A 23,841-nucleotide genomic window follows, 5' to 3' on the forward strand; every position below is an offset into this window, starting at 1 on the left:
TAATAGTCACTGTGACACTTTTACCATGAGAGAGAGAGAGAGAGAGAGAGAGAGAGAGAGAGAGAGAGAGAGAGACTGACTGGTGGGCCTGGGCACCACTGCCTGCTTCCGCATCATCTGCTGTATTTAAACCAGTGAGAACCTGCTCCCTTTCTTGCAGCCAGAACAGCCCAGGCTAGAGCAACAGAACATTGTTGCACCCTCAAGGGAAAGTCCTGGTGTCTAACACCAATAGTTACACAAGTTGCTCTTTTCTTTCATTCACTTGGTTTGAGGTTGGAAAAGGAAGAGAAGAGACGCCCCCCCCCCCCAGTCTTGGAGAAATGATGTCATCACATCAGGTGTCTGGATTGAGCATCCCTTGCTACATTTGGGGTGTGAATGTCCTTCAAAGGCTCATGTGGTGAAGGCGTGGTCATCACATGGTGGTAGAAGGTGGGGCCAAGTGGAAGGGAGTGAGGTCACTGGGGCGTGTCCTTACAGGGATATTGGGAGCCTCCTAGTTCCCTCTCTTCCCATCTCCTCTTGCTTCATGGGTACCACACGATGGTCAACTTTACTCTAACACAAGCCTCTCCATGGTGCTGTCATGGACTCAGACCTCGAAAGCTGCAGCCAGGCAAGCCTTTCCTCCCTCTAAGCCGATGTCTCTGGCACGTGGACAGAGACGCAGAGGGTCGACTGATAGCTCTCTGCTTCCCTTCTGTACCAGAGCTGTTCACCTCTGGCTGGACTGCAAGGCAGAGGCTCACTAGCTGAGGCTAAGCCACAAGGCAGTACCAGCACCAGACAGAGGACCACGAGGGAGATGGAGGAGATTGTGCGGACTCGCTCTGGGCTCAGGCTGATTATCCCACACCTCTGAGCATCACTGTTTTCCCTAAAATAGAGGAAGCAGCACGTAATTCTCATAGAATTGTTAGGTGTAAAAGAGACACCCAGCACATGGGACCCACCCTGTGTGCTATGAGTAAGTTGAGGGCCCTACTGTGTCTGTAAAACCCTACAACCCACAGGGGATTCGCCTATCTTTTAACTCATGTGCACACAAGATTTGCAAAGTAGAACCTAGAACTCCCATTTTGCTGATGGATAAACTGAGGTATAGAAAGGCTGAATACCTCAGTTGGAGAAAATGGCCATACTCCATTCCAAGACACAGCATCTTCCTGCATTGCTGCCTTTAGCACAAGAGGATAAGGCAGAACCAGGTGACTCCTTAGGCAGGAGAGTTGCTGCGATTCAAAGATAGCCTGGGCTATTTACTTAGCTCTGGACCAGCCTGGGCTACAAAGTGAAAGCCTATCTCAGTGGTGAACTACTAAAGACTAGAAGGGAAGAGAAAAGGGAAAGGAGAAGGAAGTTAGAGGGGGAGGCGGAAAGGAGGGCGGGATGGAGGGAAGGAAGAAGGTACCAATGGATAAGCTGCCTTTACGTTGGGTGCCATTCTTTCCCGATCAACCACACACCTTTGTTCAAGTATTTGTATAGAAAATGTCCAGGATGTGAATGAATGAATGAATGAATGAATGAATGAATGAATGAATGAATGAATGAATAAATGAATGAACGAACTGATAGATCTTGGTGAATTAATATTCTATCCAATTCATGATTCACAACAAAACCTGGGATTCTCATCTGGGCTGAGATTCTCACAGGCCTTCCTGGTGTGTAACTCTTCTCCCTCCCCTGAAGACATTGTGTCAGAGGCCTGGCACTTAGCACACACCCACCACCAACTCTTCCTCTGCCAGCCTACGCATTCTACGTACTGGTTTCTGCAGTTTCGTACTCGCTGTCTCTGAGAAGCTCAAAGATGTCCACTTCGACCTTGGCCTTGCCCAGCCTCTCTGGTGCGCGGTTGATGCGGTTCTTGGCCAGGGTGATGGAGAGCCGTTCCCCTCTGCTGCACTCCATGGGGTCATCCAAGATAGCAGCTGTGGGCAGGTAACCATATGGAGACAGTTGATATGCCACCCACCACCATTGCCCATCCATCCCTCTTCTCCACCCGTCCCACTCCGCCACTTTTCTTTTCCAGTCAGCTTCCCAAATCCCTCTCCACCTCAACATCCACAGAACTCTCCAGAGTGAGTTCGCTGCAGGCTTCAGCCTCTATTTACAGACAGCAATGAATTCTATGGCATAAGCACTGGAGGAACGATGCAGTACCATAACTGACCAGCAGGGGTCCTACCTGTCTGATGTCCTTGGACCCAGGTGCCAAAATACCCTCAGAGACACGGGCACAGAAAGGAATGTGCTCACTACCCTTTTGGAAATGGAATTCTAAGTCTACAAGAAGGTCCCCGAGGAAAGATAAGGCTATGCGTTTGTGAGGGACAGCTGTGGGAGCAGGGAAACAGCGACAGAATACCGTGGAATGCTCACACTCCAGTCTCTGGTGCCCACGAGCCATGTGTCCCGGGTGAGCTATGAAACTTCTCTGAATATCTTTTCTTCACTGAGCATTGGAGTAGTAAAGGCGAGCTCAGTGGTTAGTGGAGGGATTCAGTTCAGGTAATGGCTGTCAAGGACCCATCATCTGGACTTAGCCAGTGTGGGTGACTTGGAGAGGTACAGTCCCAGTAGCGGCCCAGCCTCAGGATGCAAAGTGAAGGGAATCGCAGAGAATCGGGCTGTAGCCAAAGCTCCACCCGTATTAGCGACTGGATCTGTTTCTTTACTTGAAAAATGAAGAGGAAAGCTCCTCGTGGGCCTACCGTGAGATGTGCATGAGATGGGACATATTCAATGCATCTAGTAGGCACTACTAGGTCTGGCATCTAGTAGGTACTCGATAATGCTAGCCACTGAAATTCTTATTTCCTGGGGGAGCTGAAAACTGACTTTTATGTAAACACTTGCAGCAGTTATTCACAAAGACTAACAGGGAAAAATGGTTCAAATGTCGTCCATCAACCTAGGGGCGAGCAAGACGGTGCTTTTCTATTGCGGTGGATTATTACTGTTTAATAAGAGGAATAAAATATTTCCACACGTGGCAATGTGGATGGCCCTGAACAACATTTGGCCAAGCAAGAGAACACAGACACAAATAACAACACATCATCGGATGGGTGGGTCTGCCAATCCAAAACTATCTAGACGAAGTGAACCCATAAAGACACAGATCAAAGGAACCGTTGCCTGGAGTTAAGAGACAACTGTGAGCATAGTAAAAACCACGGAACTGTATGCTTTGGGTGGGTGAATTATTCGGGAGATGAATTTCAACCTCAGTAAAGTAATTATCAAAAAGACAATCAAACGTATCTTTCAGAGGTGAAGGAAACACAGGGGGTACCACCGCAGAGTCCCCTGCCTCATGGCCCTGACTAGCAATGACCAGGTGAACAGGGGAGACGTGTCCCTAAGGAGACGTGTCCCTAAGGAGACGTGTCTCTAAGTTCTCATATTCATAAGGAATACAGACTGGGCGCTAATCGGCTTTCCATCACTGTGACTCTGAAGTCATCCCTGTACCTTAATGGCTCAGGCTCCACGCTCTCTGTCCTATGTACAAAGAAAATACCAGGACACGGCAGGGAACGTGACAACGCATTTTTCCCCCCCAGACTTGAGGATTTATTTATATGCGCACTCCCAGTGAACAATGTAAATTCAATTTCACATTCACAGTGTAGGCTCGAGCATGCAGAGAAGGTGAGTCCCAAGACCCAGATAATGAGGTAGACACATTAACCAGAAAAGCACACATGAAGTGGCTGGCCACCGGTAGGGGCAGCCAAAGAGTTGTCAGTGGAAAGACTTAAAAGCCCTCCCATGTCCACATTGCTTATGAACGGGAAAACTTGGGGATTTTTCTGACCCGAGCCAGTGTTCATGTTATAGCCTCAGTGGACTGGTTCAGGGGACAAGACTCGGAATGAGACAGTGCCATCGGAATCAGAAATGGAAAGAGTCACACTGTGTCACACTAGGATCACAACCTGAGACCATAAGGAAGCTGTAATAGAAAGGAATGGTTCCCAAATGATGTCCCTTAAGGGACAGATGACGTTCCTTCTAAAAGCAGACAAGTGATGTGTCACCCCATGCCAGCGGTGACCGTCACAATTTCATATAAGATTTGATACTAACAACCAAATTTTACAGTGAAAATTACGTAACAACAGCTAGACTGGCCCCAGAGCAATGGGAAGAGATCTAGAACAACAGGAACTGGCAGTCCAGCAGAGTCGTGCGCAAGAGATCCTGGATCTGAGACAGAGCTGTGCTGTGTACTCAGCCACACTCTTGTACTTAGTGGCCATGTTACAGTCTCATCCCCAACCAGTGTCTCTTCTTTGCGTGGGACGAGAGGATGGTTCTCACGAGTCTGACGACTTGCCCATGCTTTCAGAGCTGGCAAGCAATGGAGGAGGAAGTGGTCTCAGGTTGGCTTGAGCTGGCCTCTCAGGACTTGGACAGAAAAAAAGAGGGTGTAGCCGGCAGAGATCCTTCATCTTCTGGGAGCTTTCAAGGAAGTGTATGTCACCAAGGCGAACCAACCCTGAGACACTAACAGAGACAGGCAGGCTGGATTCTGGAGCTCTGATCACCCAGGTGATCTGTCTAATTCTCAGCTCCTAGCACACACCACACCCTAATGAGACTTTCCATCTAGGAGCAGATATCCTATTAACTATTAACATCTACTAGATATTTTATAAATTACTTGTAATAAATTAATCACGGAAATAACCTCCCCCAAAACATTATAAGGTTTAGATCTGAAGTGTGCCCCAGAGACTGGCTCTACTGAGAGCTATTGGAACTTCAAGTGGCAGAACATAGTGGGAAGAACGTAGGTCACCGAAGGGTGACCAATGATTCTAGCCACCTCCTCTCTCCTTCCTCCCCTCCCTCCATTCCTCCCTCACTTTCTCCTTCCTTCCTGGCCTCCTGAGCAAAGTGGCTTTCTCTGCCACATAATTCTACCTTGATAGAGAATCTCATCGTGGTCCCTAAAGCAAGAGAGCCAAGCAACCAAGAACTGAATCGCCGACACCGCAGCCCAAGCACACCTTTCTTCCTTTAAGTTGATTGGCCTCAGGAACATTTTCACAGCGATGGAAAGCTAACACCAAGTCTGTGTACCCTTTGTGATCATAACACCTGAGGAGAGTCTGCCCTGAGTCTCACCGGCTTTGCTGCCACTCCATCACAACACAAATGGCAAAACTGCAGCCGTGTTACAAGAGGCAGCACTCATCCAAGGGTCTGCTCCAGATACAGCTGCATCCATCTCTTCTCTTCTTTTTGAAAAAGATGTGTCTAAGCTGTGTGCTACCCCGTTTCATTACCTCTCCTTCGTTGCTCTTTTCCAGTGCATTTTTAAAGCCCTAACTCCCGATATGATAATATTTGGAAGGAGAGCTTTCAGGGTTTAATTGAGGTTACATGAGGTCACAAGGGTGGAGCCCTGAACTCATAGAATTAGTGTCCCTCTCAGAAGAAAGAGCAGGAAGCGCAGTCACTTGCTCTCTACTCTAGGAAGACCCAGTGAGCTGACCCGACCCTCGAGTATAACCAGGAAGACAGGCCTCATTAGGAATGGACTGGACCAGCTCCGTGACCTCAGACACCCCAGCAAACACGGAGACATAAACGTTCTATTTTTAAGCCGCTCAGTTTGCTGTCTTACTGTATTGCATCCTATGCTGATTAAGACAATGTGTTCCTAAAAACTGGGATGTGCAGGCCCCCAGCCAACTGTGTCACACACTGTACACCCAATACCCAGAGCCCCATCTAACGTGTTGAGTCAGAGGAACAATGGAAGGAGGAGAATGTGGGAATCTGATGTTGAGTCATCTTCCCCCCCTCCCATGAGCCCTTGGGGATATTTGACAATCCTATTCCCCTTGCCCACTCCCAAGCCATCCCAAGCCCTACATTTCACTAAGGCTTTGGATCTTGATGGCCTTTAATTACTGAAGAGGCTTCACTGTGTGTTCTGTTGGCATCAGACGTATCAGAACCAGGATAATTAGCTTGAAAATAGGAACTGAATTCTAGGGCTATGGATGCCAAACACAAGGTGGAGACTCAGGCTCTTCCGAGATGCTGAAGGAACATATCCCCAGCAGGCAGTTACCAAGCAGCACACTTGCTCTTCAGCAGTCCCAGGAGAGGAGCCAGATGGATGGAAGAGAGCAGTGTGCTCAAGACTTAATGTGCAGCGGATGCTCCTGGACCACACTGGGTCCCTCAGGCCCAGCTACTGGGCTAGGCCAGAATGTGCAGCGTTCCCAGCTGCTGCTGAGTGAGGAACAGCATGAGCCAGCACATCCTGTGGCCCTGGGGACTGTTCTGTGAAGGAGTCAACTAGTAGCCATGGTGAGGCTGAGGGGTCTGGACAGCAGTAAGGGCAGGGTTGGGATTAAGAGACACATGTCTGGACTTCTGTCTGCCCTTTTATCAAACCTTGAAGGCCCAGTAGTGCCCGGGCGCTACGCTAGCCCAGGAGGATTTAGCACGCCTTCTTTATATCAAGAAAACCTTTGCATTCACACAATCCCCGGGCATTATGCTCTCTGCTGAGCTCTCTCCCCATGTGGAGTCTGAGGCCCCTGACAATGGAAAGGCAGCCCCGTGTCAGTGCACATCCTGATGTCCAACTCCCCACCACCCTCGCATTCCTGTGTGTGACTGCTTTGGACAGGGTGACTGACTCCCTTTGGGTTGGTGGACCTGGCTCAGCCTACTATGGCACTGCTTAGCTCAGCGCTAGGAAGTGTGACTAGGAAGTGTGAGCAGGCCCTTGCAGAGGTGGACGTGGAGCTCTGAGACACTTTAGGATCCTCCCAAAGCATTGGGCGTTGCCTTCAGCCATGCTAGGCGACATCCTCACCGCTGGAGCCGCTTTGCTGCGCTACTCTTTCCCACCCTGGACTCTTCTCCCTACAGACTCATCTCTTCCTGAAGGCCCTCTCTCCGACTCTAGGTTCCGATGCTCTCTTCCACAGATTGCCTGAGAACCCAAACAGCTCCCTGGCCCCTTGGCAGAGACTTGGCTCCCCATCTGTACTTCTGTGTGTCTTTAGCTGATCATGCCTTGAATGCCCAGATAATTCTTCCTTCCTGCCTGCTTGCTTTCCCAGAGTGCTCATCTCAATTGTACTCCCTTCCTCTGAGCTCAGTGAATCTCTCTGGCTGCCTCTCTGTGGCCTCTCTTCTTTCTCCTGGTCAGCCCTTTGAGGGAGTGGGTTGGCCGGGACTGACACATCTCAGTACATAGATGAATCTGGGCATGTAATGCTCAGGACCGTGTGGCTATTGAGAGCATAATGGTGCATGATCCCCGGGCTCTTCATCCTCTGCAGCAACTGGAGCAAAGGTTGGTGGGGTGGCTACATCGGATGACTCCAGGATTGAAGGCAGCTCATGTGCATGTGTATGCACAGCAAGGGACCCATTACTACCTCTACTCAGCTTCATCTCTCCAGAGATGGCAGCATTCTGTTCTCAGTTCCTGTGGGAACTGGGGCAAGGCTTGCCTTCCCTCCATGCATTACTGAAAGCTTGGGGGTGATCCCTCAAGCATCGATGCTGGCTACCTTAATCTCTAAGTTCCACCAGAGACCTGCCACAGAGGATTCTCAGCCCTTTAAGGGGGGAATAACAAAGATTTACTGGTGAGCCTTTATAGGCCATATCTATAACACTGCCGATGGCTGTTTGGACCAACCCATCATGGCCCTGTACTAACAACAAGAAGAGATGGGTTGAGCCCTGGGGATTTGGTTACCTTTATTCCCAGCTGCTTGCCCGCAGCTCCGGGCTCCCAGATAGGGTGATGGCCCTGCCCCTCGTCCATCATCAGCTCTGTCCTCTCACTGCCCTCCATTTCCTTGTTCCCACTCATTTCTTCCACGGAAGGAAGCCTCCCTCCACACGAGTTGTCATGCCGTTATCCTCACCTGCATCCCCTCTTCCAAGACAGCCTCCATCCCCGCTCCCTGCCTTCCTCCCCAACAGCTCTACCTGCCTCATCTCACTCTCTTTGATCCTGCCTTCAGTGTCTTCTAGATGAGCTTGTCTCTCTGTGCTCAGGCAGCGTCAAAGCCCAAGCAGACAGAACTTCCTATGACCAGATGGGCCATGGGCCATGTGCCATACTAGCACTAGAGCCAAACACAACAGGATCCTGATCCTGTAAGTGTAAAGTCAAAAAAAAATTCAGAGACAACACTCAGTAGAGTGAAGGACTTTTAAGGCCTGCAGGGAGGTGAGCACAGCCTCCTAAGATACTTGTACAATACTGACTGATCCTCCTCCTCCTCCTCCTCACGCACAGTGTGAGCCAGGCTTATTGAATGATCCTCAGTTTGCTGACTTCAGACCAAAGTCCCCCAGTTCACTCACTGCAAGGCACCTCTGCCCCCCACTTCACGCAAACTGCACACAATCCCAGTGCCAACAAGCATCATGTCAAAATTGGGGGCACTTCTGATCCCTTGTCTAATTACATCATAGCCAGCATTGTTGTTTATGATCACCCAGGTGCTACTTTGAGAACATCAAATATATGATCTCATTTAATCCCCATGCAATGTGCAATTGATTATTCCGTTTTAGCGTGAGATGAGTGAGAAGGGCGGGTGAGGCAACTTGCCCAAGATCGCAGGGCTCATGATGGCACCTGGGACCTGGGCCCACTCGTGGGAGCGCCCCTGCCTTGGCTGCTCCTGGGCTAAGGTTCTTTGCAGCCAAGCCCTGATCCCCTTGTCTCACCGAGCCCATCTACCTCATTGTCTCCCAGGAAGTTGTTCTCCAAGGACTCTACTAATTTTCTGGCCATTCCTGCAGGTACCCTCTGCTCTTGCCATCTTTTAATGTGGATGGACCCCCAGAGTCTCTGCAAAGCCCCTTTTCTGCCTTATTTACAGGAGCTTCCTAATCGATGGATCTCATTTCCAGCCACCTCCCTGGGGAAGAAACACGTGTGTACAACAATCTGTAGGCACCATCTCAAATGTCTCAAATGTCTCAAGACCCAAACTAGGAGAATGGCAAGATGGCTCAGTGGGCAAAGCTGGCAAAGCTCTTGTCACACAAGCCTGGGAACCTGGGATTGATCGGCAAATCTGAATGTCTTAGTTGGGTTTCCACTCCTGTGATAAGAGACCTCAGCCAAGGCAACTGTACTGGCTAGTTTTGTGTCAACTTGACACAGCTGGAGTTATCACAGAGAAAGGAACTTCAGTTGGGGAAATGCCTCCATGAGATCCAGCTGTAAGGCATTTTCTCAATTAGTGATCAAGGGAGGAGGTCCCCTTGTGGGTGGTGCCATCTCTGGGCTGGTAGTCTTGGGTTCTATAAGAGAGCAGGCTGAGCAAGCCAGTGGAAGCAAGACAATAAGGAACATCTCTCCATGGTCTCTGCATCAGTTCCTGCTCCATGACCTGCTTGAGTTCCAGTCCTGACTTCCTTGGTGATGAACAGCAGTATGGAAATGTACGCCGAATAAACCCTTTCCTCCCCAACTTGCTTCTTGGTCATGATGTTTGTGCAGGAATAGAAACCCTGACTAAGACAGCAACTTACACAAGAGTTTAATTGGGCTTCTGATTCTAAGTGTTAGAGTTTACAATGGTAGAGGGAAGGCTGGAGCAACAGCGGGGAGATTCCTTACATCCTGATTCACAGGCAGAAGGTGAAGGAAACACTGGGAATGGCACTGCCCTTCTGAAACCTCAAAGCCACTCCCATTGACTCCTCTATCAAGGCTACACCTCCCAATCCTTCCCAAACAGTTCCACCAACTAACAACCAAGTATTCAAACATATTAATGTATGAGGTCATTCTCATCCAAACCACCAAGAATAAGAGGACCAATGCCCAAAATGCTGTCCTCTGACCTTCACACAGCTGCTGTGGCATACACACTTGTCACCATTACACACACACACATGAGAGAGAGAGAGAGAGAGAGAGAGAGAGAGAGAGAGGCATGCATGTAAGTACACATGTATACTTGCACACAACCATGAACATGCAAGCACACCTGTGCTGCCATGTGCCTACATCCCTTTGGTCCCCACTTCCTCTGCTTTGTCATCTTTGCTTGCTGGCTCTGCTCACTCAGGATAACTCCTGGGATATCTCCTCCAAGAAGCCTTACCCTGAACATAGTGGCTCACCAAGCACCATGGCCATGCATTTCCCAGCTGGCCTCTTGTAGTACGTTTCAACCAAGGCTTCAGCCCTTAACTTTCCTCATCCGTTCCTTCTAACCTAGTATTTGGCACCCCAGCTGGCAAGGATATACCCTTTATAAATATCTGAGCCAAATTAACCTTGACTTTGTGGTTTTTCTAAGGAAAATTCTGTTAAGATCATCACTCTGCTCTATACGTCAGTGAAGAAAAAAAAGTGATTTTGACATTGGTATAGTGAAAAACAGTGCCACACTGTGCTGAGTCAAAATAACCAGATCCTCACACAGTGAAGGCAGACAAGAACGTCAAACTGTCTTGTGTCAAAATTAACACAAACTGGGCTGCAGACACAAATGTAAACCCCAAGGCTGAGAAACTTCTAAGAAAATCTGCATGACCCCAAGTTAGAAAAAGACTTAAGCACAACCCATGAAGTATAATCTCAGGAAGTTAGACTACATCAAAGCTGTGCTTGTCTGTTCTTCCAAAGACACCATGAAGAGGATGACTTGGACAAGGAGCAACCTGGGAGAAAAGCATGTGCAGAGCCGATCCTAGACAGAGGCCTCACACCCAAAAATCACAAAGACTTTCAAGACTCAGTAATAAGAAAATTATGCAAATTTTAAGTCAAACAAAATTTAAACAGACACTTCACAGAGAAGTGATACGGGTAGGTTAAATATATATATATATGCTCAGTACCAACAGTGACCAGTGAAATGCAAGTTAAAGCCATAATGAAATGCTATTACAAGCCTGCGTGAATGACTGAAATTAAAAGGCTTGAGCATACTAAGTGTTGGCAAAGATACCTGGTGATTCCCATTCAACCACCCTCTCCTGCCCTGATCCTAGTTGTGAGTACTGCCCAGGACTGGGTCTAATCTTGTTTTCCTGCACTTGTATACTTCCCCCTACAGAACCTACTAGACTGGGGAGGCAGCTCAGTTAGGAACATACCTGCCTTACAAGTACAAGAGCCTGAGTTAGATCCCCAGAACCATGTAAAGAAGCAGGACACGGTGGTCCATGCTTGTAACCCCAATGACAGAGACAAGCAGATCCCTGGGGCTCCCTGATCAGCTAGCCTACCTTACTTGCTTAATCCCTAGACACAGAGAGACTCTGTCTCAAAAGCAAGAAGGATAGGACCTGATAAACAGCATCCAGAGTTGTTGTCTGGCCTCCACAGGCACACGTGCCCATGCGCACACAAACTTGCATACAGGCAGAAAGAAATAACTTCTTAATTCTCACACCAGATCTCAACTATCAGCCCCTGGGTTGTTATGTACAGACTCAAGCTCTCAACCACACATGAGGCTCTTGCTTGAGCTACCACTAGGAAACACTCCCTTAGAGCGTATTGAAAATTCTGTGTCCCAATGGCACCCATTACCTTCACATACAATCAGGGGCTCATTCCTGCCTCTCAGACTTAAGAGTGCAGTTGTTCACACAGACATTCCTGGCAGAGCTGGCTTGCACTCTCCCACACCCTTTGCCCACTCCATCTGCTCAGTCACTGAGGTTAGCCATTTCCTATGGCTCTCTCTCTTCCTGCTGTCAGCTCTCTTCTCCTCCTCCCCTGACCCGCCTCAGTCTCCCTCACACCAGTGTAGATCCCCTGTCCTTAAGAACCTCTGGATCTAATATACCTTTCCACGATTAGGTTCTACTAAATTCTATGGTCACATAGCTGTTTCTAGACCATTCCTGCTGAACACGGAACAGGTTATGGGATTTTGCACTGTGGTTTTGGTTTTTTGTTGTTTATTCTGTTTTTTCCCCAGGTTGTTTCTTCCATTTGCAAAGCTCTTGGATTTTCTGTGTCCACATCCACATCTTAACTGAACAGCACTTTATTCCTGCTTCCCACCCAGGGAGCCATGATGAGCTCCAGCTGAATGGATCCCCTACTTTTCAGATCCTCCCAAAGCATTTGTGATATGAATCATTAATTCAGTCCTTCATCATGAACTCTGTAAATAATACAGGAAGTATTATTTACTATACAGGAAGTTAGTGTATCCATTCAATCCTTCCTATATTTAATTAGTTCATCAAAATCTATCAACCAACTCTCTTAGTCAAGGTGATATATATATATATATATATATATATATATATATATATATATATATATATATATGGGATGGATGCTTCTGATTCCTAAGTGTCCAGAGAAAGACAAAGCTACATAAGCAAATGGCCACAAGCCAACAAAGAAAGTGAAGAAGCAAAGTCATTTACGCTGCAACTATGCCACAGGTATTCATGTACCAGAGAATCTCAAGCCAGAGAGACTAGGTCTTCAGTTCTCAAAGACATCCTGGGGTCTGGAGAGGAAGCATGGGATCTTTACTGTATATGGAAGTAAGGCATTCTTAGGAAGATAAAGGAAAAGCAACTCTCAGATGGGGAAACTCCAGAGAAAGATATCTATCTAAGGCATGCATATATGTTAAGTGGCTACTGACTACCTAAGTAGGCTTCACAGAGGAAATAGCTATGAAAGTAGTGGGTGAGCTTTTCAGAGAGGCAGAGAAGAAATGTGACAGGCAGGGAACCCCCACCCCAAGCCTAAGGAAGCCTGGGATGCCTGGTCAGAGAGACCTAGAAAGAGGTCACATGAAGACTGTCACAGCATGGGGGACTTTATAAAGTTTCACTAGAGGCTGGAATGGTGCCCTAAGATGCTGGGGAACAGCCCAAGGACTTTAAACAGGTCATGACATGGCAAGGTTTGCATTTCAGGACGATTGTTCTTGTAGGTATACTGGAGAGAGAGAGAGAGGAAATTTGATCTGAAATGATCAGTCTGGGTGCTATTTTAAAAATCCAGCAGAGGGAAATGAGGTCAGATGTGCGGGTCGAGGCAAGGAGAGCTGAAAACGTGTGTCAGCCTCCCTTGAGTTAAGGGGACCAAGGACAGGCTTTAGGTTCACAAAGGTGAGGCAGACCCAAATGACATTGATGAGGTGGGATCAGTAGGAATCCCTGGGGACAGGGTTATCATTGAGTTCAGTATTGGATGAAGACTGTGGGGAGGGGGAACAAGGCCGGAGACCTTGGAGATGCCATGCTTGGGGAGAGTTTGGAGGGAGGCTGAAAAACAGTGTTCTGACCTGAGGACGTACTGGGGCTAGAAGTGAGATGGACCAAAGATAAAAAGAACCAAGGATCTCCCATGAGGCTTGGCAATTGGCAGGTCTCTGGGAACTTCAGTGGAGAAACGGGAGCAATGCTTATATGGTATCAGGAGACTTGGGACAACTTGGGGGCGGGGCACATCACATTTTACAAGGACTTAGAAAGCTATGAAGGCAAGGATTTAGAAAGAAGTAATTGTGAGGAAAGCTGGCCATGGCAGAAGAAAAGGGAGCCTTTTCTGAACAAGTCCTGTAAAAGGCAGACAGAACCTAGAGAAGGGTAAAAAGGCATGACACAGGGGACAGTCTTCCGCCAAGACGGCAGTCCATGGTGTCAACCCAAGGTCCTTTCTCTTCCTCCTGTTAACAGCCCCCATCACCCCTGATATTAACTGGATGCATGGTGACCCAGCTTAGACGAATTTGACAGCCTCCTCTGAGCTCAGAAGACCTGAGCTGACTTTGAGCTCACAGAGGTAGCTGAAGGCTACCGTGGCATGCGGATCACCCCTTTGCTCTCTTCTCTTGGCTCCCGGAAGGATACGGTGACAAAGCAACTCACACAAGCCACCTAGTTGATAACAGCAACATTGATGATCATCTCCATCCTTGAACTACTGCATACCCTAGGCATGTGTACAGGAAATATATACATCTACCTTTGAGCAACTGTCATCTTCTGGTTTCTGTCCTACTGTGGCTCAGCCTATATTCTGCCTCAGTGCTACCCAACAGGGGAAAAAAAAAACAAACAAAGCCTCTGTTGGTGTTCTAGTGGGCACTTTGTAAAAGGTCAAAAGAAATGTATGAGATTATGAAATTAAATCACAAGTACTATAATGCCAACATCCAATCAATACAAAAAAAATCATTGAGATGTTTTATATCTAGCGTGTGTGTGTGTGTGTGTGTGTGTGTGTGTGTGTGTGTGTGTGTGTGACATCTCCAATCAGGCCAGCACCACTCCAAGAGCTGAAACAGATCTCTCAGGTCTGAGACTAATAAACACTGCAGCACCTTAAGTGTTTGATGGGAGGGGAAGTCAAGAGAGACCGAGCAGGGAAGTTTCCATTCTCTTGAAGGAGAAGCAATATCTTCATCTCCTGCAAGCCAGAGCGACAGGGGAGGTGGCTACAGGTGAGAGCTGAGGGCAACTGCTCTGTTAATAAATGCTTTTCTGAGTCCACTTGAAATAGGGGAGAGGCTGACGTGGCTCAAGGCACAGAGCAAGGCAGGTGGGTTTCAGAGCTCTCAAGAGGAACTGGCCGTTGTTAGGGGGAGGTGATGGTGCTCATGGCAACGGAGCGAAGTGGTGGGTTGGGGGTCTTTCCATTGGATGGAAAAAGGAGTGTATACCAAACATATATGTGCAAAGGGTTTGACCAGAAGATAGGAGGGTGGGATATGGGGGATGTGTGACAGATCCTGGGACATACAGAGAACCAGGCATTATGGAAGCAGGGACAGGAGGCTGTCCTCAGAGAATCTAGAGGTGTGGCTTAGTAGCATGAGTAAAGTCCCCTACCACCTTCTGGAAAACCAGAGGGCTGGGGTCTGCCACGATGCTGAAGGGAACAGTGCATGTTGGTGTGGAATGGGAGAGAAGTCATTGAGGGGGTGGGAACCATGATCTCCAGAGCTGTGGCACAAGAGAGGGCTGGGTGCACAGCCCCAGAGGATGATCAGAATGATGTGAGGTAGGGGAGGAGAGGGCAAGGTTTCATCCCTACAACAGGGCAGGCACAAACTGCATGGGCACCTGTACCAAATGCAACAGAGGGGAGTGTCCATGTGTTACACCAGGGTGGTTGGACAATGCAGCTGCCACTCCTGGGTAAGCAGTTGCCCCTGGAGAAGGGAGGGAGGAAGGGAAGCCTTCTACCTGCTAGAGCTGTGTGCTAGCTCAGTAAATGGTGTCTCTGAGTGCCTGCTGCCATGGTGTGGAGAACAACTTGGAGGCGGGGCTGTGAACTGAGGTCAGAACACAGTCCAGGGGAGGTGTGGAGAAGAGGCTGCTGGGGGGAAGCAAGTAGGGAACGAAGCTAGCACCACTGGCTTCCTTGTATGTGGACTGCCAGCTAGACAGGGAGCAATGGGTGTGGGAAGCGGAGCACGCACCTGGCCTCTGGCCCCAGCACAAGCCAGCACTGAGCAGGTCACACGTTAGGCATGGATGCCTTTCAGATCTGTCCAACAGACGCATGCGTGAACTTCACAGCTTGGATCTCTTTTATCTTTCACACACCCGTAGCTAAATAAAGGACATGACCCCTGGAAAAAAATTTATGAATGAATTCCCCGGCATAGCCAACAATTATATTTGCACTTAGTGCTTTATTAATAGGGCCACTTTGCTGAGTTTATGGATACATCTGCTCAGTATTCCTGGTTAAATTTCTTAATCGGCTCTTATTTTCTCTCTCCTTGCCCTTGCCACATCTCTCCTGTTTTTTTTCTTTTGAAGATCATCTCCATGTGTTCTTCTGAGCCGTGGTCACAGACAGAATCCCCACCCTGTCTGGCATCTTCACGGGCAGCTTGTGGCTGACCCCAATGCAGGATGTGGCAGCTCAGTGCTTGGAGGGGCCACATTCTAGGCTCACTGCATTCAGAGCCAGGATGGGAGGGATGGGGAGCTGGAGATGCTCATTTATATTGTTTCATGGCTGCTGGTGACAGCCTTCTGGCCAAGTTGTGGGCCAGGATGGGAAGAAATGCCGAGGGGATGAGGAACAATGAAGGCCGCCAGGAGCCTTGGTGAGTTTGAGTGTGCAGGATGCCAGGCAAAGCTGGCCTTTTAACAGCAAAGGAAACTAATCCCAGGCTGGCCTCCTTGACCATAGTAATTCAAGCTGGAGAACTTATATGGATCACCGATCTCAATGCCCGGCACCAAGCAGGCTGGGTGGAGCTGAGAACTCAAAATAGGAAGACACGAAACAGCTCTGATTGCTGCTGTCTAAGACTAAAGGCTTGCTGGGGAGCTAGAGATGATGGAGGATGGGGAGTGAGGGTAGGTGTCATAAGCCATGTGCTAAGCAGATTCTGAAGGTGAGCCCAGGTAGACAGCTATCAAATGCTTTCTCCAGAGTCCTCACACCTCTAAGAGAGCACTGCTTTTCAGTGCATTCAGCCCAATAATGAGTCTATCCTGGTTTGAATGTGAAATACCTCCCTTAGTCCCAAATGTGGGAATACTTAGTCCCTAACAGTGATACTGGGTGGAGAGTTGTAGAACCTTTAGAAGTAAAGCTGGAGGAAGTGGGGGCACTGGAGAGCTGACCTTGAAGTTTCATGACCTGGCTTCACTTCTGTCTGCTCTGTTTCTTGACTGCCAATGCAGTGTGACCAGCTAACCCCTGTTTGTGCCACCACAGCTTCCCCGCAATGATGGACTGTAAGCCAAAATAAACCTTGGCCCCCACCCGCTTAAGCTGTCATCAGATATTTTATCAGAGCGGTGAGGTTAGTAATCAGTGCAGAGAGACGCTAAGGCAGACATTTTGCCCCAGTCTTTGAACAAACACATGCCAAGTTTGCTAGAGTTGACAACACAGGACCCTGCTGCCTTTGATCAGAAAGGAAAAATGTGTTCCCAAATCATTGGGTTGATAGTCATCTTCCTTGCATCTTAGCTATGACCATAAGCAAGAGAAATAACCAACTGGGACTTGAGTTTGCAGAACATGGCAGGAAAATCTGAAGAGCCATCCCTTTGGTTGTTTCTACTTAGCATTATCCATCTCTTTATCACAGGAGATCAAACACCAGTAATGGGCTATCATCATTATCATCATCGTCATCATCATTTGTTGTCATCATCCCCCAAGGAAAGAGCCAGAAGCCAGAACGGGGCAAGAGATATTTATCCAGCAGGACACTGGTGTCTAGAGTCTAAGCTAGGTTCCCCCAGTAGAACAAGAATATGCTCATTCATTCGAAAAACATTCAGATAATCTGTCATTCTCTCTCTCTTGCCCTTTTCCTAAGCTGGGAGAGAAGAGATTCCTATCAACAAAATGTGTCAGACTTGTGGCTCACACTGTAATTATGATTTCTGGTTGGAGTGATAGTCGCTGTTCTATGTACCCAAGAGACAGGCAGAACTGTCTTGGAGACCGCATGTAGCATGCAGGTTGAAAGTACTTCCCAACCCCCGTGAAAATGAGACTTCAGTACCAAAATGCCTCCTTAAGGGACCGCAGACATTCAAAAATCCATGTGGGAGCCGTCTCTCCAGACCCCTCCCTTTGCGTGCCATTTTTCCTTGAAACTAAATCACTGGTTAGGCTGGCATCTGTGGTTACATCAGGCTATCATGGATAGGAACCATTTCTGTGAGGTAATGAGGAAGAGTAAGGAGATCGACTCCAAGAACCGTGGCCTTCTCTTTTCATGCTAGAGCCTAAGGCTCAGGGTGACTAGGGGTAGGGAGGGTATGGGCCTCAGGTGTGCTCTTGACCCCAGCAGCACAACCTTGGTCTTGCTGTCTGCATAACTCCTGCCTGGTCTGACTGAGTTTCCACAGAAACAGTGGCTGAAAGAGATGCTCACCTGATTGTTGTTAGAAAATGCAAAATGCAGAGAAACGTACTGGAAGAAAGATCACCAACTGCGGAGGATAAAAGCCAGCCCATCCGGATGCCATATGCCACAGAAGCAAGAAGCTAGTAAATCTAATTTAGTATAGACCATGCAATTACCCACTTTAAAAATTAAGGACCGAGACCATAAACTCACTAAACTTCAAATGTTTGTAATGGGCAGTTAAATGGGAGAGACAAAAATACAGGGGAGAGAGGAAATGGGGGAAAGGAGAGAAAGAGAGAGGAAGAGAAAATGGTAGAGGAAAAGCAACAAAACCCAAGGTCAGAAAGGAGATTGAGGCAGTGGGAGAAGATGGGGGAGGGGCAGAGAACCAGCCCAAGGAACACACATTGTGTCTCTGAGGAACTGCCACTTAGAGTCCTTGCATTTTGCTGCCAAAGGGACTTAAAGCCATCATGGCAACGCCTTTTCCAACGACTAGAAAACATTCGTTCTGTTCTTTCCTTTCCTCCAGTCACCATTGTGGTTTAGAGTCAGCTTTATTGTGCTCAGCACTGCTGATATTTGGGGGTTGTTCTGAGCATCCTCTAAGGTTTAACAGCACTGCTGGCCCCCGTCCATTAGAAGCCACAGCCCTCCCTCACTAGGACAACTGTAACTGCCCCCTGAGATTGCCCGATGTCCCCCTGAGTTGGAAAGAGACAGCCACTTCCCCCAGTTGAGAGGCAATGGTTTGGACCATTATTGCTTTACAACCTAACTCTTGCCTTCGGCAATTGTCCCTCTGTCCCTCACTCAAACCCACAGGAGGACTCTCTCCACAAGGCACATCGATGATAGTGTCGCTTCACTATTCATAACTGCTCCAAAGCATTCCAGTGTCCAGAGAACGAAATGCAATAATCCCGGTTACCTACCGGGTACCACACTTTGTTCTTCTGAGCCTCGGAAATAGAGTTAGGAACCCTGAGAACCAGACACAAGGAGAGGCGGGAGGACAACTAAGGTGTAAATAAAAGCCACGGGCTGGCTTCGCACGCGCGCACAGCAACGAGAACTAGAAAAGAAAGGGAGTGGGCAGGTCCAAGCAAACCGGGAACGGCCGGGGAAGTATCCACTACGGAGGCTCCATCTGAGCCAGGCCAGAAATAACGCAGAGGCAGAAGCTATGGCCAGAGACAAAGAGCACTAGGGAGGGCCTCGGTCAGCATCTGGAGAAGAGTGACCAGGAAGTCTGTAGAGGGGGCAGTGAGCCACAGGTGGTCATGTGTTTCTGTGGCGTGGCAAGAAGCTTAATGCTTCCCTAGTCCTGAGGGCCACACTGGGGTTCAAAAACAACTGGAGTTCAAAAGGAACTGGAGAAGTTCTTCTTCTTGTTTGGTTGGTTAGGGCTTGTTTTTGTTATTTTTTTGGTTTGGTTTGGTTGTTTTTGTTGTTGTTTTGTTTTGTTTTGTTTTCTGTTTTGTGGCTTTTTTGTTTTGTTTTGTGTTTTTCCCCCTGTTTTTAGAGTTTTTATTTGATTGTTTTTATTTTGTTTTGTTGTTGAGACTGGGTCTCTCTTCATACCCCTGACTGTCCTGTAACTCACTGTGTAGACCAAGCTGGCCTGGAACTCATAGAGATCAGTCTGCCTCTGCCTCCCAAGTGCAGGGATTAAACGTGTGCGCCACCACACGAGCTCACTGGAGATTCTAAATATAAACCCAATCCCCAGCCTGATTCTAGACTCCACAGTCAGTCCCTCAACAGCTCATCTTAGTTAGCTTGTACTGCTCTCTAACTTAAGAACGTACTCCGAGGTCCCCATGAGACCCATAAGACACAGCTTGCCTGGTTCATGCCTCCACTGGGTGACCGAGTAGGGGTCTGGAGTGGTACCCAACAGCACTCCTTTGTCACAAGTTCCCAGGGACTGCTGACCCTGCTAATCTGGAGAGCATGTGTAAAACAATTCTTCAAGTATTGACTGTGTCCTCAATCATGTCCCTGCCACCATGCCAGCTCACCTGCCCTCAGCACTCATGTGTTTAAATCCCCAGTCACTTGTCAAGGCCTGACATGTGATCCCTCGAGTGATGCACCTTGGGCACATGGACCAAGCCCCTGACAGCATCACATCAGTTAGCACTCCCAAGGCATCATCACCTTCTGACCTGCTGTGTATGCTTGAATGGGAGGCTCAGTTGTGCTTCTAAACCAACTTCTAGGCCCACACCCTAGCCTAATAAATCTGCTAAAAATCCCCTTTCCTGTTTTGAATGTGTTGAGCCATTCGTAATAAATGACTAACATTGCATCTTTGCCTCTTGCCACCCAAATATTATACCCACCCCCTCAGAATAAGCAAATCAAAGCCAACAAACAAACCCTGGAAAGATGCTGGGGAAACAACTCAGTTAATAAAGTGCCTACTGCACAAGAGGACCTGAGTCCGATCTTCTAGGAGCCGTGTTCAAAACAAACAAAGAAAGAGAGTCAATCATGAAAGCACACGCCTGTAGTCCCAGCCCCAGGGAGGTGGTGACAGGCAGATCCCCAAAGCTTGTCATCCAGCCAGTCTAGTTGAATCAGCAAGCTCCAGGTTCACTAAGAGACATCCCACCTCATCTCCAAAAAAGCAATGTAGAAAGTAACTGAGAAAAACCACCCAACACTGACTTCTGGATTACACACATATACATACATATGCATGCACAAACCTCCCACATACATACATACATACATACATACATACATACATACATACATAAATGCATACATACACACATTTTTTTAAAAAAACTAGAAGAATAAGATGTGCTGGTAAGGAGGTGGAGAAAATAGAACACTTGCGTAAGTCTTCTGTTGGCAGAAATGTAAAATGGTACAGGTACTATAAAAATATATCAAATTTCCTCAAAAAATTAAAATGCAATTGCCATATTCGATAGTTAGAGTTAATTGTCAACTTGGCAGAATCTAGAGTCACCTGGAAGATGGCGGGCCTTTGGGTATACTGTAGGCGATTATTTGATTGCATAAATTGAAGTGGGAAGAGCTGCCCACTGTGAGTGGCACCATTCCCTAGCCTGTATCCTGGACTGTGTAAACTGGAAAGTGGTATGCATCCATTGCTCTATGTCTCCGATTGTGGATGTGATGTGACCTGCTACCTTGCCTTGCCTGATATGATGGTCTGTAGGAGTCTTGAAACATAAACCAGGGTAAACTTTTCTCCCTTAATGCTTTTGTCAGTATTTTATCGTGAAAACAGGGGATACAACTGAGATACCATATGTCCCAGCATATTTTAGATTCTATTTCCAAAAATAATTGAAAGCAGAGTCTCAAACTGATTCTGTGGGTCCATGTTTACCCGTGCCTCTTTACTAGAGAAAAGAACCAACTCTCATGTCCACCACAGCTGAATGGATAGAAGGTATATTCAAACAATGAAATGTTACTCTGCCTTACACAGGAAGAAAAGTCTGATACGTGCTGGAAAAGGGTGAGCCTTGAGATCACTGTGGTAAGTGAAATAAGCCAGTCTCAAGATGACAAACATCGTGTGTCCCACTTAGATGGGATGCATAGAGTAGTTGAGTTCTGGAGGCAATTGTGATGGTGGTTGTCACAGGCTTGGGGATGGGGCAATGGTAAGTTCCTCTGCAATAACAAATATTTTCAGTTTTGCAAGATAAAACAGGTTCTGGAGACATATGGTGGTGATGGTAGCACAAAGCCCTGAAGGTATTCATCTCTGCTGAACCATACACCTTAAAATGATTAAGAAGACGACTCCAGGGATGGCTCAGTTGGAACTCAACCCCTGAAATCCAAGGTTAAAAAGTCTGGGTGTAGTGGTACGTAATTGTAATTACTGGGTGGGCAGAGACGGGCAGCTCTCTCTGGGGCTCCCTGGCTATCAAGCCTAGCTTAATTGGTGAGCTATGGGCTAATGACATACCTTATCTCAAAAGAACATGGATTCTGTTCCTGAAGGTAACACCCAGGGTTATCCTTAGGCCTCTACACACATACACACACACACACACACACACACACACACACACACACACACATTCAAACACACCCATGCATACATGAAGATACATTCAAACACAGGCAATTCACAAAAGATCAAATTTTATCAAAATTAAAGATGAAACTTAAAGGAAGAAATGAAGATATTAAAATCATTAAACGCTTAAGGTGGCACGTTTTACACTGTACAGATTTTATAACAGGAGCTTTATGGTTTACAGAGCACTTCACAAAACTTACCTCATTTGCATCTTTACATAATCCACAATACAGAGGTAAAATGGTTCTATTACTAGTTTTGTAGATAAGTATTCAGAAACCCAGAAACACGAAATCAACTCCAGGGCACACAGAGGCTGAGATCAGATTAAAAATAGAAACCAAGTCCTCTGCTGCGTCAATGTTTGGCCCAGAACATCACATCACGGGGTTCTATAGAGCAGACCACCTTTCACGTGCTAAGGAAGATGCTAGCTGGCCCGCCTGGAGAAAGGAAAGACATGGCGAGAGTGGTGGCAGAGCTCTAGGGGGATTCCCACCTCATGCCCTGGGGAAGATGGAAAGCCAACATCTGCCTTTTGTGGTGGGTATTATTATTTTACAGATGAGAGGCAGAGAGGGCCCCTGAGTCAATAACCAATAACCAATTTCAGGAACAAAACAACCAATTTCAGGAACAAAACAAAAAAACACCTTTCTCTCAATCTGTGTGGCTTCTGGTGGGAGATGCAGTCAGGCCTGTTCTCTGGAATGGTATGAATGCCACCAACACATAGCGCTAGGTCTCTAGGTCTAAGCTACCAGTCAGCTGATTGCTTGCCCAGTTCACTGTCTTCTTCCCCATCATCCCTGTCAGGACACTTGAAATGGGGAGAGGACGCTGTCCAGCAATGCCCGCCTCTCCAGGGACTCAGAACGCAGCTGTATGTTGGCCTAGAACTGACCACTTGGATCTGTCTGAAGTTCTTGGGTTTGAGGGATGTGGCCTGTAGGAGCTTCCCTTTCCCTTTGCCCGGCCCCCTAACTCACAAGGCCTATGAGCCACCAGCTTGTCTCTCTTTTTGGGTCTCTGCACTTACATCTCCATGGTATGTCTCATGGGACAAGGAAGAACTCTGTCAGGGTAATTACTCCTTTCTCAAGGCCCTTCCCTTCCTTCATCAAAGAACTCAAGATTGAGGGCATGGTGTAGGTCTTCCGCAAATCCAGCACTCACCATTCCCTGGTCTGACCCATGAGCAGCAAAAGCAAGGCACAGGCAATCCAGGGCAGGTCCTTCCCAAGGGTATACTGCCATTGTCACTAGGGCACCTGAGGGAGAAGGCACCCGAGACGTAGGACACTCTATAAGGAGCCCACTCTCTCATGACCACATGGCATCTTACACCACCGCTTCTAGATCAGCTTTTTTTCTCCATTCCTGCATCCTTAGAGTCCGGTGCTTGGGCTGACTGAGCCAACAAAGGCATCTGCAGCCTTCCCTGCTTTAAGAATATAGAGGGAGCCGAGGTCCCACTGATTTAAAGCAGAGGCTCATCGACCCCTGTGTAATGAACTTGGCTGCAAATGTGACTCCAGGCCCCGACTCTCCATCAGAATCTGTCACTTAGTGGCTGTCATGTCTTAGCATCCAGAACTGGTTAAGTCTACCAAATGTTGACCGCCCCCCTCCCCCCGCCCCGCTCCATGAATCTGGCAGTAATGAGGTCGACTTTCTCTTTATTTATCATTAAAGCTGGCAGATCCAAAAGGTAATTTAGTGTTCAGAAAGGCCACTATTAGAACTTTATGTCAGGGGACGCATTGCCAAGTGCAGCCTAGTAACGGCATCATTAAATACAGACTGAAGTCTTTATTTAAATTCACTTTCATCTCATCTCGGTCTATAAAATGGAGGGATATATACAGAGCGGGTCTTTAATCCTCAAAACAAATTTCTCTG

The 23,841-nt window shown here is 47.7% G+C and overlaps 1 protein-coding gene across 2 annotated transcripts in view; it reads right to left on the reverse strand.

Annotated features, from left to right (window-relative positions):
* Grik4 (glutamate ionotropic receptor kainate type subunit 4) overlaps window positions 1–23,841 on the reverse strand; it is a 417,019-nt gene that overhangs the window by 163,781 nt on the left and 229,397 nt on the right. The window contains exons 1-2 of one of the 2 annotated variants that reach the window (XM_029543599.1): window positions 15,447–15,500; window positions 1,776–1,940 (exon numbers count right to left, since the gene is read on the reverse strand). In XM_029543599.1, coding sequence (XP_029399459.1) covers window positions 1,776–1,920 — 145 coding nt within the window. In that variant the 5' untranslated portion in view covers window positions 1,921–1,940; window positions 15,447–15,500. Of the gene's footprint in view, window positions 1–1,775; window positions 1,941–15,446; window positions 15,501–23,841 lie in introns of those variants that run through there. The other variant, XM_021205965.1, reaches the window with a different exon arrangement.

Source organism: Mus pahari, chromosome 10 (assembly GCF_900095145.1).
Source record: "Mus pahari chromosome 10, PAHARI_EIJ_v1.1, whole genome shotgun sequence".
In the NCBI taxonomy this organism is placed as follows: Eukaryota; Metazoa; Chordata; class Mammalia; order Rodentia; family Muridae; genus Mus; species Mus pahari.